This window comes from Drosophila elegans, unplaced genomic scaffold (assembly GCF_018152505.1).
Source record: "Drosophila elegans isolate 14027-0461.03 unplaced genomic scaffold, ASM1815250v1 contig_183, whole genome shotgun sequence".
Lineage (NCBI taxonomy): Eukaryota > Metazoa > Arthropoda > Insecta > Diptera > Drosophilidae > Drosophila > Drosophila elegans.
Window position 1 is genome coordinate 11229162 of NW_024545550.1, and position 17370 is coordinate 11246531.

The following is a 17370-nucleotide window of genomic DNA, read 5'->3' on the forward strand; positions in this document are numbered from 1 at the left end:
ATAGATGCCAGAGAAAAATTACATATTTTTATTAGACTGGATATTTCATAGTTAATGTGTAATTTATTTAAATGTGGTTATAAATCCTTCCAAAAAAAATGTTGTTTTCATTTTTTTTTATATATTTTTTATTATATTTTGTTTGGTCTGTAATCGCCATGTGCTATAAATACTTGTAATTAAACTTATAATTTTACTTTCATATTATTATTTCACATTTCATGAACCAAGAATAACAGCAGGTCGAAAACTAGTTTTTGTTGTATATTTTTAATGACTTAATTTGATATTACAATTTTAATGACATGTGCCTACTTAATTAATCGTTAGGTGAACAAAAAATCGATCATGACTATAGTTTAATTAGGGTTATGCAACAAACATTAACATTTAGTATTGAACTGATACTTCGGCCTAGCAGACATGGATTCAAAGTTGTTCTTCCTTGGAGCTTTTATCACTGTTGCTTTTCTGGTTTGCAGTGTAAGATGTCCTTATTATTTATATCTGAAGTACTAAAAAACATCTTTGCTAGGACTCGTACTTCGTTAAAATGACCAATGTAGTCTGCAAGTCTTATAACGAATCGTGGGTCGTTTTCCATTATTGCCGACTGAAGGCCTACTCTCGCAACAAGACCAGCTTAAATGTAAATGCAACCTTTGTCGAGCCAGCTAATAACATTTTCGTCAGAGTAAGGTTTTTGAAGAAGGCCAGTGGCTATAAGCCATTTCTGGTTGATTTTAAATTAGATGCCTGCGAATTTATGAGAAAAAGAAATAATCCTGTCGCCATAATCATACATAATATGATCAAAGATATATCCACGGTCAATCATACCTGTCCCTATGTGGTGAGATCACATTTTTATAAACATATGATCCAAATATAAGCTATTCGTATTTTTTTAGGGCTTGCAGACGGTGAGCGATTTCTATGAGCTTCGAATTCCAGTTCCATTGCCATCTGGAGACTATTTACTTCTAATCGATTGGATATTCGATGCTAAGACGCAGTTTGCTACAAATGTTTATTTCACCTTTGTGGAGGATTTTTAAAAAAAAATTTAAAAACCCAAAAAATTTAAGAATCCTAATGAGTCTTTGTTCGTAAACGCCTTTTAATGTTTTGGTGAGAAACAACTGACCAGTTTCACTGGGAAGTTATCACTTGTATATGTTTTTCTGAATTTCTGTATTACCTGCGAACTGTTGCAGATAAATATAGCAATTAAAGTCATTTTTATATTTTGAAAACCATCAATAGTTCAATTATATTATTACTTAATAATCAATCTTTTTTGGATAATTGTTTGGAAATTGCAGAACTATTATATGGTCAGGCTTCCAATATCACAATAAATATTTGAACTCTCGTATTTAGTTGTGGTTCCAGTCTAGAGTCATGAATTCAAAGTTAATCTCACTTGGAGTGGCTGCATTTCTTGCCTTTCTCGTCTGCAGCGTATGATTGCATACAATTAAAATCCACATAAATTCAAAACTAAGCTTAGCATATATTTTTCAGGAGGCACCATTCGTCAAAATGACCAATGCAGTCTGTGAGTCATACAACAAATCGTGGGTCGTTTTCCATTATTGTCGCCTAAAGGCCTATTCGCGAAACAAAACAAGCTTGAATATAAATGCAACCTTCCTGGAGCCAGTTAATAATGCATCTATCAAATTAAAGTTGATGAAGAAGGAGAATGGCTATAAACCGTTTCTTATTGATGTTACTTTGGACGGCTGCAAATTTTTGCGAAAACGAAATCACCCTGCAGTAAAAATGGTCTGGAATTTGATTAAGAATGTGTCTACAGTGAACCACACGTGTCCATATGTGGTGAGATCGCTTTTTGAGTTTTCAACCGATCATGTTTAAAGCTTTTAACTGCTCTTAGGGCTTGCAAGTGGTAAAAGACTTTCATCGTATTGAGTTACCTATTTTGCTACCAAGTGGAGACTACCTACTTTTATTGGATTGGTTTTTCGATGGTAAGAAGCAGTTCATTACAAATGTTTATTTCAACTTTAACGAGGATTAAAACGACGGAACAATAAGAAATGTACACATTTAAATGGCTGGCAAAGCTGCAAACGGAAGTGGAATATTTATTATTGTTTATATAAAAGCATTTGAGTCAAAAATAAATGGATTGGTCATGGATTATAAATGTATCCTAATAAGATTATTTGGATTATTATTTGTTTGCAGTGTACGAATTTTTATACCCTTGCAGAGGGTATTATAATTTCAGTCAGAAGTTTGCAACGCAGTGAAGGAGACGTTTCCGACCCTATAAAGTATATATATTCTTGATCAGCATCACTAGTAGAGTCGATCTAGCCATGTCCGTCTGTCCGTCCGTCTGTCCGTCTGTCCGTCTGTCCGTCCGTTTATATGCAAACTAGTCTCTCAGTTTTAAAGCTATCTGCATGAAACTTTCCCAAAAGTTGTCATTCTATTGCAGGTAGTATATAAGTCGGAACGAGCCGGATCGGACGACTATAGCATATAGCTCCCATAGGAACAATCGGAAAAATAAATGAAAAAAAATTATAACTTTGCTGTTTTTTAATTTTTTGTTTAGTTCTTCGACATATAGTAATGGTTAAATATTTCCGATTTACGGTTTAAATTTCATCAAAATCGGTCGACTATAGCATATAGCTCCCATAGGAACAATCGGAAAAATAATTGAAAAAAATTATAACTTTGCTGTTTTTTAATTTTTTGTTTAGTTCTTCGAGATATAGTAATGGTTAAATATTTCAGAATTATGTTTTAAATTTCATCAAAATCGGACGACTATAGCATATAGCTCCCATAGGAACAATCGGAAAAATAAATGAAAAAAAATTATAACTTTTCTGTTTTTTAATTTTTTGTTTAGTTCTTCGACATATAGCAATGTTTAATTATTTCAGAATTATGGTTTAAATTTTATCAAAATCGGACGTCTATATCATATAGCTCCCATAGAAATAATAAAAATATATAAAATAACTATATAATAATTGAGCTGCAAATCATCATAGTTTCAATGTTTTTCAGCATATACTCAAGTAAATCATAATTTAAATGTTTTCAAAAGTATTTAATTCATGCAATAGCTGCAAGGGTATATGAACTTCGGCTTGCCGAAGTTTGCTTTCTTTCTTGTTTTATCTACCCTTAAAACGAAGTAAAAATCGTGGTAAAAACTTTTTTAATTTCAAGTCTATTAATAATATATTGTAAGCTGATACATCAAAAATCGTTATGGTACAAACCTATGAAATGTTCAACCGATTTAGTAAATTGGTTTTTTTTAATTTGTCGTCATGCTACAACTACCCAAATAAACTTTTGATTGTTGTATCTAATATTAAACTAAATATTCACGAGATTGAGATACTTTTTGTAATACTCATAAAATATAAATATATATAAAATGTGTCTTCACTGTTATTTATAGCAGTATTTAAATGGTTGACTCCTTTAAGGTCAGTTTTCATCAACCGTTCCTTAGACTTTCGTATTTGATTAATTTGATTTAAGCCTAAACTATTCTTTTATTTTTTTATAGCCAAATAACTTTTAAATCACCGGATTTTCGAATGATTTCCTCAATTAATTTCCGTCATAAATTTTTGTTGAAGCCCGCAAACGGTTTCAGTGCAGCACATGATACTTTGATACTTTGGCCATCCGCAATTAGATGAACCCCAATTAGTGTTAATCAAATTAGCCAAAAGCCTCGGAGGAGAGATTCGTGAGGCAGGAGTGTGGGTCCAAATGGTGCACATTCCAATTCCCGGCAGGCGTCAAATTATACAGAAAACTCAGATGGCGAACAAATGCGAATCAAGAAAGAAAAAGGAAAAGTTGACTTTCATGCGAAAAGTTTTTTCGGTTGGGCGGCGTGAATTTCTGCACCGAAAATTTTCATTTGGAGCGTTATAGGGGGTACTTTTTTTTGGCGGGGGCGCTGTAGGCGTGGTCAGATGCCAAACACCGGCGATTATTGTTACAAAATGCAGCGAGGCGTGTAATTTTTCGGGCCCGAAAGAAACGCAAAAGAATCCACATCCACATCCAGATTCAGATTCAGTTTGCGATTCAAATTGCCAAAGAATCCAGTGGCCCTTGGGGAGGGGAGAATGCGGCTTCTGAAAATTGTTTTGCGAAAATTAGTTTTCAAACTTTTCCTGTTCTTGTTCGTTTATCTTGCATTTCTGACGGCATCGTCCTTTTTCTCTTTTGCCTTCTTGCCTGCGTGGGCAAATGAAAATCTAAACGCAGTATGCGGATATTAATTTGCATTTGGCCCTTGACAGTCTGGGATTCGTGGTAGCTCGGTGGCACAATAAAAACCAAATTTGAATAATTTTTAATTTATTTAGCAACGGCAGCGGCCAAAATTGGTCGGTGTTTTTTTTTATGTAATTGGCATTTCTGTTGTTGTTATTTTTAAGGATCCATTTGTTGGCTTCCTTTTTAAATGGTTTCCCCGTAATTGCCATGAAATTACCTTTTGAGTGAGCCAGAGTGCCATTTTTTAGGGCAGTAGGAAAACAAACTTTATGCAAATCGTTTTAGTGATATTTATTTATTTTGATTTAAATCGTTTTTTTTTTGTTTTGTTTTTGCGTATTCAATACATACTTTATTAAACATCTCGCGTTCAATTAACTAAATTGAGACATACTTAAACTGTAAATTTATTTTGCTTTAACTATTACATTACTTAGCTACAAATGAAAAATGATTTAACAATAATGTTCACATCAACCGACTTAAATTCTTGACAATCACAAAGTTAGGATTTGATTTTGATTCGTAGAACAGTGGGTAATTTGGTATACGACTCGAGCTATGGAACTAGAACTATGATTAACCACAACGCTTTAAGGTCCGCCAATATCAGAGACTACATTGATCCTTAAACGGTAGAGAATGGAAGAAGGAATTTCTAGCAGGATCTGAGAGGAAAGTCTGATATCTCTTTGTTTTTGTTTTATTCACGGGTTTCTGATTGCACAGAAGAGGCCAACCAGGTTGGCCAAAACCATTTACAATCTATTCTACTATTTAGATTTAGTTTTAGATTTAAATTTAGATTTAAATTTAGCCAATGCACACACACAACATCCAACAATTATGATTAGTTTATGCATATAAGTATTTTTGGTTGGGAAACTTAGGGTATCACAAACACTGAATGAACACTTACTATGGTTAACTTGGCTAATTTCGATTGCAGGGGCATAGTCGAAAGCTTAAAGTAGGAAAAGGAACAGTCTAGCTAAGGAGATTTGGTTATCGTTAGATGGCAGCGAATTCAAGCTTTTCCTTTCGGCTCTTTATAGGATTTGAACTTTCACAGATTTTATAAGATTTACTATAAATTTGCTTGATGCGAATTACAATTTTTTCAATGCCAAAGTCGGTAAACATTAAATAAAATGCTTGTTAAATTACTTGATTTAATATTACAAATTTATATTAATGTGGAAAATATTAGATTTAAAATAGTTCCTATTTGATGTAAATGCATTTCATTTGAGTCAAATATGCTTTAAATTTAAATTAAATATTCAGGTATTTATATTAAATCCCAAAATAGTCAAACGAAAAATTAGAAATTTAATCTTTTATTTTAATCTGTACGGAAAATATGTATTTCAAAGTGATTTGGATTTGCGCTTGTTTTTCTCTGGGTATCAAATAATAAGTTAATGGAACTAAAAAACCCGACCTACCCCTTGTGATCTTCCAGTTCTTAGGCCTAATAGACAACACACATTTTATGGTTTGCTCATGCGATATTATATAGACACTCACACGCACATACACCTATGGAATCTTAGAGATACTACTCATTCTCACTCCCTAGTTCTTCTTTATTTCGGGGAATTTAATGCCCATCGGTAGGGCGTAACCCATCCATCCTACTTGCGGTACTCGGCCAGTGGAAAGCCGGACTTCTCAGGCGGCGGACTGTGGCAGGCGGCGCGAATTCTTGAGAACCGCAGACTGCCCGTGTGCGAATGGGTCCGCATCTTGGCCTGCTGGTGCAGCGGATGGTGCGAGCACTTCTGCGACTGGCGAGCCAGCAGCTGGCTCTTGGCCAAGATCACATCCTCTGCGTACTAAATGTCCGGAATGCTGCGTCCACAGGTCAGCTTCATGGATGATTCGCCATCCAGGGCACCTCCTCCTCCGCCATTGGCGGCCTTGCTCTTGGCACAGTTCACGTCGTGGAAGAGGTGCTCACACAACTTGGGCTCCGAATTGGAGAATTTGCCCAGTTCGGCGGCAGTGGCTGCCTGGCTGAGATTCAGATCCAGTTGCAGATCGCTGGCCTTGCTGAAGGAGGTGGTCTGCTGCTGGTGGTGCTGCTGCGGCTGGTGCAGCTGGTGCACCAGGTGGTGGGGGTGGGTGTAGGGCAGGTGCGGTGGCAGGTTCTTCTGCATGGCGCTCAGGTTGCCAGAGCTGACGGTCCGCTCCAGGATCTCGCCCCAGTACTTCTCGGACAGGCCCTCGATGTCGGGCCGCGTGGTGGCGAAGGCCTCCGTGGCCTGGTGGCCATGCAATCCGCCGCCCATTGTGCCGCGTATGTACTGTGAGGCACTGCGACTCAAACTGTTGGCCCGCGAGCGTCCACAAATGCCCAGAACGGAGCCACCAATCGAACTGGCCACTCCACCGACTCCACTAGAAGCTCCTCCTCCACTAGCTGAACCAACTCCTACTCCTCCTCCTCCTCCTCCTCCTCCTGGTGGTGGGCGGGATGAGGGCGGTTCCGGGGGAATCGGAAGCGTTGTGATTTCGAAATCGTTAGCATTGATGTGACAACAGCCTGATTTGTGCTCGGGCGTATCCTCATGGGGGAAACACTAAAAACAGAGAGCAAAGTGGGAGGGAATGGCATCATAAATTTCCACCCGCACAAAAATTAATAAGGATTTTAAATTCGCATTTATCCGGGCAGAGCACAAGGTTGGGCCATAAATATTCCACAGACTGACCCCCGGCTTTTTGCGGAAGTAAATCATGCAACTTGACTGCGTTTACCCAAAATAGAATCAAGGATTTTCGGCATGCGATGGGCTAGTGGTAGTGGGCCACTGTAAATGCCGTTTTGCATTTGCTCTTTCATAATTCAAAATCACTTTGCTGGACTGGTTATTTTTGTTGCTGCTGTGTCTGTTGATTGTTTACTTTTACATGGAGCCATAGTCTGCCAGCTTCCTGGGGCTTACACCTTTGGTTTTGGATTTATGGGTGCTTTTTGGGGTCGGAGTTGGCAGTTTTTGTTCAAGCAAAGTTGCCAGCAAAATATGCGAGGATGCAGGATGTGCACTTGGGTGAAATACCCATATTTGGGAGGCAGAGAGGTCAATGAATGTGCAGCTGGGGTGTTTGAAACTGCTATAAGCGAATCAATCAATCAGAGCTTATGACAGATTTGCTACTGAAACAGACACTGCACATCGCTTCGGTTCGGATATGCTGTAAATTAACCCAGAAAAAGCGGAAAAAAGGAAAACTCACTTTGTTTGGCATCAGTTGGCGACTCAGACGGCGGAAATCGGAGTTCAACAGCCAGTACATGAAGGGGTTCCACAAGCTATTGCTCAACGCTGTCCAGGTGACCAGGAAATCGAGAAACGGCGGCAACTGCGGGCGGAGATAACATAGAATGTCACATAGAATCAGAACTGATGAGCCACTCGTGGCCGCATTACGTATGCGCCCCGTTGTACGCAATGGAAGGCAAACGAAACAAACACTTGCCTTGGATCCAGTGCAGGCAGTGACTATCTCCTGAATCGTCCACGGAGTGACCATCACAATGAAGCCCAGCGAGATGGCAGCCATCGAACGTGAGGTGGATCCGCTCGAGTTCTTCTCCTGGATGGGAACAATCTGTGCCAAAATTTTTGTGGGGCAATGCAATTAGTGAGGGAACAATGTCGCAATTGCTGTATAGATTTTTGGACCAGCCAAAATTGTTCAATACAAACATTTTTGTAGATATTTAATTTGGAAAAAACCTTACATTTTCTTAAACCTTTTTTGGTTTACATATTTTTTAAAAGCTCACCCAATACCTTGCTAAATTGCCAAAGCTAGAATTGAAATTTAGTAATTTCATTTGATAAGCTTAAGTTGTAAAATGTGTAGAATACATGAAAATTTGTTTATAAGCTGCAAGCGAAAAGCTGTCAGGATTCTTTAAATTTGAGGTACGCATACCGATAGCCCTAACCATTTGTTTGCCTTGGCAGCCAAAGCAAGTTTAGCAGTAAATATACTAAACTTAATCCACAACTCAGTCGCTTGAACAAACTGTTTTGGCACCCGCCTCCTGCTCACTTGGCTCACCTTTTTGGTAATCTTGTTTGTCATGTTCGGCATGCCGGCCAGTCCCATGCCCATGCTCATGGCCATGCCGAGGTGGCCCATGGGATGGCCATGGTGGTGCGGGTGGCTAGGGTGGTTAGGGTGGCTAGGGTGGCCTGGATGATGTGGATGGTGCGAGTGGCCGTGGTAGAGGTGAGAGTGCAATCCCGCCTGCTGATGGTGTTGAACCTGCTGCTGATGCTGCTGATGCTGATGCTGCTGCTGGTGGTGTTGATGCATCTGGAGCTGCTGGGCGGCGGTGGGATGTGGATGGGGGTGTGGGTGGTGGGCGGCGGCCGTGAGCGGCATGGTCGGATCGTTCAGCCGGAAGCGGCTCATGTGGAAGCTGGAGCCGTAGCAGTACATCAGCACCATCGTCGTGGGAAAGTAGAGGGCGCACGTCGACAATATCCTATACGAGGGCTTGCTGTAGAAGGGCTCGCAGGCCATTAGACCCGTATTGTTGAAGTAGTAACCTGCGCATATACATATAGATTATAAAGATTGACGCGATTGAGGGCATATTGATGGTAGGCTAATCACGCTGCTGGCTCACCTTTGGGCAGGACCAGAAAGCCAAATACCGTCAGACTGATAATCCAGGTTAAGCTCAGTATGGCCACACAGCCCTGCAAAATGAGTACACAATTAGTGGAGCACATTTCCGCCAGATGTGAGTTGATTTATGGCTGGGGAAGCTGGAAAGCATCACGTTTCTGGTGCATACCGAAACAACATGTGTTTTAGGCTATTATTGGATTTTAGGTGTTTCGATATTGGGTGATTAGTCGAAAGAGAAATACATTTTTAAGGAGTCTAAAAGTATGCAACAAAATATTTTAAGACCGGAAGTCCGATGTTTTAATTCCAAAAGGAGACTTTCTTTAATTTACTGCGTACTTTTAGACACCTTTTTAAATGATTTCATTTTTATTGAATTTTGAATATTTTATTTACTAATTTAATTTAGCCAAACTTGTATTACAAAAACATTTATTTTACTTTTCTCAAAGTTTGTTCTTGTTTTGGAACATTTCAGCGCACCTTTCATCTGACAATCAAGAAATGACGAGGGAAAAAAACAAAAAAATTAAATAAAATCTTGTGATTATGCTGAAAACATTTGGTGAAGGCTGCTGACCACAGATGGAGAGCGATACTTCCGCTTTTTTGAAATGGTGAAGTGCTGCCACAGTCATAACTGACTAGCTGGGTTACTAAATGCAGCATTCTGACAGGGAAAATGGGAGAATATTGTCCTGTCCCTCAACGCTGGCCACCTGCACAAAATAAAAAAAAACCCCACCTATCCAAAGTGCCAAAGTCCTAGCAAAAAAGCGGAGAAACAACTTTTGTCTGTGTCTCTTTGAAACGGACCATGGCTGTGATTAATTTAATTTACGCTATTATATTTAAAACTTTTGCCAAGCGAAAAACCAACAGTCTGAGAGGTCAAACAATAAGAGAATATATTTTGAAATGCAAACATTTTATTAAGCTGCAATGCCAAAGTTTTTCATAGAGTACCAGTGGAAGTTTAATTAATATGGGCACTCGGAAACTTTTATTGAAAATTATAGAATTGAATTTTAAAATGAATTTAAATATATAAAATTGTGATTGATAAATAAGTCAAAAATGGGATGAGTTCATTAAGAAGTTCAAAGATATACTTTTTTGTCTGCTATTAAACAAAAAAATCATAAACCGAAATGATTTTTCAAGACTGCATTTGAATTTACGACACTTTTAAAAGTAAGCAAAAACGAAAGTCAAAAGTTTCTGATGCCATTACCAAGTTCCGCCGAGCATTGGTTTCTCTTGCATCTAAAGTGATTCCCATTCAGCATCCATTTATTAATTTTCGACAGTGCGCACACAATTTTTGCGAATCAGGGCGTGGCAGAGTGCCAATTTCGCCCACTGGCCCCATTTTGGGGGCCAGATGGCCAGAAAAATCAGAAATGGCGCCGATTTTTTATCCAGGAAAAAAATTGCAAACCAATTTTATGTAAATTTATTTTCCACTATTGATATTCCACTGTTTTCCTCGGTTTCCCCAGTGTTTTATTAAGCCTGATTGTGTTTTCTTTTATTAGTTTAAGTAACAACCTATTTTTAAAAACCCAAAGAAAATTGAGACCTAATCCAAAGAGGAAAGCTAGTGATTATATTTTAAAGGGTTTTGAGTTGCTCTTTTTGTATTGTTTTACAAGGAATTATTTTCAGTTGGAAAAAATATGTAAATTTTCAAAGGGATTTGTTTGTGGATGATATTTCGTTTAAATACAATGTCAATTGAGCGATAATTAAAACATGTTAGTAACTGAATGGAACTAATACTTTTGTAAGCTCCACAGGTTTCAAATTGCTGTTGCACTTAGTTTACTGAATGAAAAGGTTACTTTCAAAGGTTTTACTACTAATTTGAATAATAATTCCCATTCTGAGTGGTGCAAGTGTCTTAAAAAGTTCGAGAATATTTGAAAAACAAAAATGATAATTTGATTGGAGGAAAGGTCATTCAAGGTTCGGTTTCGTTAGCTGACTAGTCTTCTAGCTTTCGTTTTGTTTACAGTCCGGGAGCCATAAATCAGGCTGCTGGGGAACGGGAAATAGAGTTGGTAGCTCGTTTGCTGCTTTTTGGCCCTGCTTGCGGTTTCCGTGGGAGGTGCCGCTTCATTTGCCTGCCTTCGTCCTGGAAAAGGACTTTGCTGTGGTCGTCGCCCCTTTGCCGAAGTCATTGCGCGTAAAAAATCTCTAGGCCAACTTTTACCCCCCTCCCTCGCCCATCTTTTTTTTTATCCTTATTTTATACACTTTTCGAATGTCTGTACGAGTTGGCTCTCGTATTTTTTGTTGGTTTTTGCCAACTTTGCTTTTTCATTCTCCGTGATGCTTTGTTTTGCACTTGCTCTTTGGCTCCGACCCCGCCCACTTTCTTTTTTCTGCCTGCTTAATGACTGTCAAGCAGCTTAAAGCCCATTATCCTTATTTATGCTTGCGTAATTGGCTCGCCAACAGTATTGTATAGTTGTTATGTTTGTCCTCCCATTGTTATGGTCGATTTTTATTGGCGCGTGATTTCTTGTAATTACGCCAACGCTTTGTTTATTGTCCTTGCGCGAGCATAAGAATAACAAGATAAAGATCGAACCAGATCGTGCCTTATCTGAGTAACCCAAAAATAAGAAGGAAATTCTAATATCTACTCTGAATCTTACCTTTTTGCTGGAGTGCTGGTAATAGCGTCGCGGATGCAGAGCACACATATATCTATCGACGGCCATGCAAACGAGGATAACGGCACTCTGCTGGGAAAGCGCGCCGCGTAGCAGAGCCTGGAAAATGCGGAAAATGCGGAAAATGGGGTAAATGCGTTAGTGCTAGTTAAGAAGTTTATTATTTATATTATGGCTTTTTCGCCTAAAACTTTTCAGCTGTCCGGCGCAAAATGAAAAACTTGTAATGGAATTTTTTCGGCGTTCCCAACTAATACGTCGAGATTATTAATCGTCAGTATGAGTGGAATACCAGTGAGTTATGCAGCGAATGCGTGTATGTTTTACCAATATTCTTTTAGAAGCAATAAAAAAAACTCGTTCATTTTAATAGAAACATGAATTAGAAAGAAATATTGTTATGTCTTGGAATAAGCTATGAAGCATTATTAAGTAAATATTAAATCAAAATGTATGTATCAAATTAAGAAATTAATGTAATCGATGTGACTAGCGATGTGTAGCGCTAGGATACTAACAATCTAATAAAATCAAAAAAAATTTAAATAAAATGAACTAATCATATCAATGTGATTTCTTTAAAATTAATTATTGAACAGTTATCGAATTTTATTTGATAATATATCCAATATCAATGGCCTTTCCCCTCCGTGTTTTAGTTAATTAACCATACTGATAACCGGCAATTTATCGCACATTCTGGCATTACACAATTTAATGCGCCACACACTTGAATATGTTAACATTAGCATAACACATTGTTCCGTGTGATAACCGGGCTTTTCCGTTTTCATCTCCGCCACTTATGTGCTTCAATTACCGTGCTTTGTGAAGAGAGAGTTAATTGACCGCAGGGACAACAACAGATGCAGGGACATACAACAAATTAACGTATTTCCGCCTTACCTGTTGGACCTGTCGACCAGCGTTACCACCCCAAAAAACACCCACTCACCTGTATCTGGCAGAAGATCTCTCCGTACGGCCAGCAGTGAAACAATGCCGGCATTAGACCGAATGGTGTAATTAACAGACCAATTGTCAGGTCATTCAGGGCCAGCGAGGTGAGCAGATAGCGGGGCTGTCGAGGGTTAAACACCAGATACAAGGAAAGAGGGGGGATTACCGAACCGAATGACGATGACTCATCAGCCGGCCTCCGCTCACCTGTTGGTGTATGTAGGCCGCATAGCGGCGATTGTTGATGACGAAGATGACCAGGCAGTTGGCCCCGATGACGCCCAGTGTCAGGACCAGAATCAGTACCGCCTCGATGGTTTCCGCGATCCCAATGTGGGCGATGAAGTTGTGGCCCGAGTAGCGCGGATGCGAGCAGCTGGAGTTCTTCACGGCGGGCGCCACGAGGAGAGAGCCGGTCTTAAGATCCATGGCAGGGCTACAAAAAAAAAAAAACGACACGAAATAAGTCAGAAGCATTTAGGTCAGGAACATAAACTTAACCCGAGATACCCAAAAACTACTTCAAATTGTTTTTACGGTTCTGATTGAGCTAAAAGGGAACTTTAAATAGTTTTTCTTGAATTTATTTCGTTTTAAATGTATGTGAAAACTCATAAGCATGATGGTTGGTTAAAAGAAAATCTTATTACAAGAGGTAAAATATAATTGAATTAAGTAATTTACCTTAATGACAAAAAAAAAAAAATTCCACAGAAATCACTAGGGTTTTGAAATAACTTAAGATCGTGTGTTAAAGTATGCAAAACAGAAGCAGTGGTGTCTTTCGGAATAAATCCCATGGTTTTTCTGACTTAAAATAATACATGTCTAGCATTAAACAAGTTACATTGCGTAAAATATTTATTTATATAATTAAACAAATAAAGTTTTGCTAGTTGGTCCAATTAGGTCTTCTCCAGTGTTCTCTACACAAATTGGATTTATAAGCTAGTCATATTATGCACTGTGTGCAAGCCATGTGTATAAATTAGGTGAAATTGCCTATACGCCCTGTGGCCATTATGTCGTCCGGCCACAGAGCCCAGCGCGCAGTTTCTTTCGGAGATGCCTTCCGCTACCATTTCCGTTTCCCCTGCGACGAATGCAAAATGTCGGCGATTTGTTACGCCATAATGAAGTCGGAGCATGTGAAAGAGAAGCCGCGCTGACGATTTATCAGCCAGGGAATAGCTAAGGCGACAGGATGAGGTTGAGCATTAGGATGAGGATGAGACCGCCCGTCGACGAAACCGCAGTGTTGTCACTCCGCCGGAGTGCTGTTGCTTTGCATAAAAGACAATGGCGCAACAATGGCCCAATATGGCGGCACATCCGGTTGCCGCCATTGCCGCCATTGCCGCCCCGAAAATAGCAGAGTGACATAATGAAAGTTAACAGGATAATTGGATGACTTGGGTCTACAGTCTACGCGACATTGTTCGCTATAAATCAAAATACTCCCGTCAGTGTCACGTTGATATCTCTCTTTAGCGAATCTAAGAGCGCGGTGAAAAATGTCTTGTGCAGCGAGGCAGTGGCTTTAAAGAGTTTTCCGTTTTCCGCTTTCCATTTTCCCGCTGTCGCCGACTGTCTGTAGATGTAGCCGTATCTGTATCATTTGTTTGTTGTCGCATCTCTTATTAAGTTTTGCCACGCATACAGTGCTCTATATATGTATATGCACCATGGTATATCCCCAGGCAACCATCGCAGATCTGGGCCTTGATTTATCGTGAAGCGTCCAAAGTCGCCAGAGAGTCGGGATGTCGCCGAGCCGCTCGGTTTTATGCTAAGTCCACAAATCACCGCATGATATATAACCGAACTGAACCGAACGGCAAAACATTACAGCTCACCCAATGGCCAAATGGCCCCCATGTCTGGATTTAGTACGCTAATGTGTCTCAGTTGAGCTTCAGGTTTTTCATTAACAAAACGTTGTGCTGGCGGCAATAAATCCTCAACTTTGGCTGAATCAATTAGGATCTGGTTAGTGAGTGGTATCCGCTGTAACCGCTTCGGGATTCAGGTTTCCACTCATCATGTGTGTGTGTGAGTGTGAGTTCGTTTCGGTTAAAAAACCAATTTCAATTTCCAAGTAATGAAAAGAGGAAATTCGCTTAATTCCTCGCATTGTTAAGTCTGGCGTAATCGAAGAGTTGCAACTGCACAACCAGAAGCCCAGAGAAGGCAGACAAAGCAGAGCAGAGGGCGAAGGTCCTGGCGAAAATAAAAGGATAACGAAGGCAGACGCAAATGCGAGACCGCGTAATTGTTTTAAAATGCACAACGAAAATGGCAATAAATGGCAGATCCAATGGGTAAAATGGTAACTGGTAACTGGTGACTGGTGACTGGTAGCTGGAAACACAGCTCGTTCGGTCATGGGGCAATGCCATTAAAATAAACGAAATTTCCATGCCAAATTTTAGGGTCATTCGGCAGGGAGCAGGGTTGAAATAGTCATCAGGATGCTGCGACCACAGCTCCGTGATCCCATTTCGATGACACTGCCAAAGACAAATGCAGAATAAATAATTTAGCTGCCGGATTAGAGAGCCGCAATCCGCTTTTGAATTTACACTCAAGTAACTGCCATTAGTGGCGAACTATTGCATATCATTAGGAGCCACCGCAGATTTGCAGTTGTAACAGCAACAGCAATTGCAACTGCAACAGCAACATCGACAGCAACAGCAGCAGCAACATCAACAACAACTGATGTCGCCCCCAATCAGCGTCCATTGTGCATCCGCAGCATCCTAATCCGCAGCCAAAGTTATTGCTGTTACTTGGCACTGGATTTGGCCAGGATGAAAATAACAACTCGCAACGCACTCGCTTCCAACCGCTTTTTGCCCAGCCAAATGGCTAAGAAATGCGCAAACGTTTCACGGCAAACTGGGGACCAGGTTATCCAATGCACTGGACCCAAAAATTGTGATTCGGTTCCAACTTTAAGATTTAAGTAAAGAAATTAGGCAGCATGTACAGTAATCAGAGCTTTCTGCCTTTAATTGTTTATTCATTAAGATTTAATTATTGGCTTATTCCAAAAACCAATTTTCCAATTCTTTGGTGTGTTAAGTGTCATTAGAAATAGAAAAGTCCTATTCTCTGCAAGTCCTATGTGCACCTTTTTAACTAAAAGAAAACATTTATGAGTTAATACAAATTATTTGTGAGCTTTAAAAAAGAAAGGTTGGTTTTGCTAGCTACAAATATTAATTTTTCCAGAAAATCAATTGTAGATAATTAATGCGCGATTGATGTTTAAAATATATTGTAAATTTTAACAATACAACAAATATAAGGATACGTTTATAAGTTTCTTAAAGAGAAGTTTTATTTGGCTACAAGTTTTATATAAATAACAAAAAAAAAAGTGTATTTAATAAGTGATTGATAAGCCAAAAATATATTTAAACTTTTACAATGCTTCCAATCTTGGGATTTATTATTAAATTTTTAAAAGAGAAAAATGGATTAATAATATTTTTATTTAGGACGGTTTACAAGCAGTGTATTCACCCACAAAAAAGGGCACTAGTGCTGCAGTTCTGAAAAAGGGACACACCGAAATTGCTGGGCATAAAAAACAATGCCACAGGAGCAGAACAGCAGAGCTCCATGGAGCAGAAAGGACGCAGGATGCGGAAGGGGAGAAACGGTAGTGGGTCGGGTTAAGGGTTAGGGCGTAGGGAACACCACTTCCACATTCACTGTGCGTTTTGTCCTCCCAAATGACTTGTGTGTGTGCGTTTGTCTCGGTTTTTGGCCCTCTGTGCGTGCGTGTTAATGCACGAAACCGTAACGCCAGACTGAGGGAAAAAAATTTAAAGCCAGCCTGACGGCGATGCATTTCATGCACATTTACACTGCGGAACTGGCTAAGTTTTGCCAGCATCAGCAACAGCAACAGCAACTGTGATCTTAAGCCATTGCTGACACACCACAAATATGTGTGTGTGTGTGAATGTCAGCTGCATTTCACATGCAAATTTGCTGGGAGAGTATCCCATTTTTTCTGTTGGCTTATTTATAAGACTTTCTTTGAGGCCACTCACTTGGCACATGGGTCGAAGCTGATTTCGTTTGACAAAATGCTTCAGCAGCCACCCGTTCAGACTGATTGCCACGCCCATCAGTCTGGGAACATGGCAAGGGCTTAAGCTAGATTGTGTGGGGCCAAGTGTGGATTTTGGCTGGGAATTTGTGTGCTCAGCCGAAGAGCTGGCCTAAATTGACTAGTTGAGGCGACAGATTCTCAAAATTGCTTGACATTGTCAAATGGTTTTGCTTAAATAATTTCCCATTGATTGAGGCCAGACACCTGGAAATGCGATAATTAATATCCGGCAGATGTCACTTAACAGTTGAGTTTCATCTGCCGCCAACGTGTCGTATACGTGTTGTAATCAACACAAGAAAAAGCAAATTAATTATGAAATGAATTTCATAAAGGCAAACATTGTGCGTATATCACTCTGTTATGCCAAGCTGTGTTTACTTTTAAACAATAAGTGATTTCTTGGAATCAAGTCGAGATGTTGCCGAGCTGAACATGAACGTTGTGTAGTTATTTAAAAAGCTCTTTACAAATATTAAATAATACTGTTATTATTTAATAGGTGGTTTGCATACATATATTTCGTTATTTAAATATGAAATATGAATATATTTAAATTTGATTATCTGTTTCATAACCTTTTATATCAGAAGTGTTTTCATGGCATTCGATAAATATGCAAATTGAAACTGGTTGCAAGCACTT

General features: G+C 39.4%; 3 protein-coding genes across 3 annotated transcripts in view; 2 read left to right on the forward strand and 1 right to left on the reverse strand.

The window, feature by feature from the left end:
* The first annotated feature begins 423 nt into the window (after positions 1-423).
* LOC108144149 lies at positions 424-1058 on the forward strand. The gene is made up of 3 exons (XM_017268793.1): positions 424-483; positions 536-853; positions 912-1058. Exons 1-3 carry the CDS (start codon positions 424-426, stop codon positions 1056-1058), a joined length of 525 nt encoding a protein of 174 aa, XP_017124282.1.
* Positions 1059-1404: 346 nt separating this feature from the next.
* Positions 1405-2047, forward strand: LOC108144150. Its single transcript, XM_017268794.1, has 3 exons — positions 1405-1464; positions 1528-1845; positions 1904-2047. The coding sequence occupies exons 1-3, from the start codon at positions 1405-1407 to the stop codon at positions 2045-2047; spliced, it is 522 nt and encodes a 173-aa protein (XP_017124283.1).
* A 3550-nt stretch (positions 2048-5597) lies between these two features.
* Positions 5598-17370, reverse strand: part of LOC108144777 (5-hydroxytryptamine receptor 1A) — a 39392-nt gene continuing 27619 nt past the window's right edge. The window contains exons 2-9 of the mRNA XM_017269886.2: positions 12804-13032; positions 12592-12717; positions 11619-11735; positions 8951-9023; positions 8377-8870; positions 7786-7917; positions 7543-7668; positions 5598-6884 (exon numbers count right to left, since the gene is read on the reverse strand). Of these exons, the coding sequence (XP_017125375.1) occupies positions 6138-6884; positions 7543-7668; positions 7786-7917; positions 8377-8870; positions 8951-9023; positions 11619-11735; positions 12592-12717; positions 12804-13025 (2037 nt within the window). The 5' untranslated portion in view covers positions 13026-13032 and the 3' untranslated portion in view covers positions 5598-6137. The remainder of the gene's footprint in view (positions 6885-7542; positions 7669-7785; positions 7918-8376; positions 8871-8950; positions 9024-11618; positions 11736-12591; positions 12718-12803; positions 13033-17370) is intronic.

Excerpts from the sequence above, each read along its gene's own strand:
- LOC108144150 (XM_017268794.1), top strand. The coding sequence starts at position 1,405 with ATGAATTCAAAGTTAATCTCACTTGGAGTGGCTGCATTTCTTGCCTTT. Across the intron at positions 1,465-1,527 it reads TTGCCTTTCTCGTCTGCAGC|GAGGCACCATTCGTCAAAAT; the intron begins GTATGATTGCAT and ends TATATTTTTCAG. Across the intron at positions 1,846-1,903 it reads ACCACACGTGTCCATATGTG|GGCTTGCAAGTGGTAAAAGA; the intron begins GTGAGATCGCTT and ends AACTGCTCTTAG.
- LOC108144149 (XM_017268793.1), top strand. The coding sequence starts at position 424 with ATGGATTCAAAGTTGTTCTTCCTTGGAGCTTTTATCACTGTTGCTTTT. Across the intron at positions 484-535 it reads TTGCTTTTCTGGTTTGCAGT|GACTCGTACTTCGTTAAAAT; the intron begins GTAAGATGTCCT and ends CATCTTTGCTAG. Across the intron at positions 854-911 it reads ATCATACCTGTCCCTATGTG|GGCTTGCAGACGGTGAGCGA; the intron begins GTGAGATCACAT and ends GTATTTTTTTAG.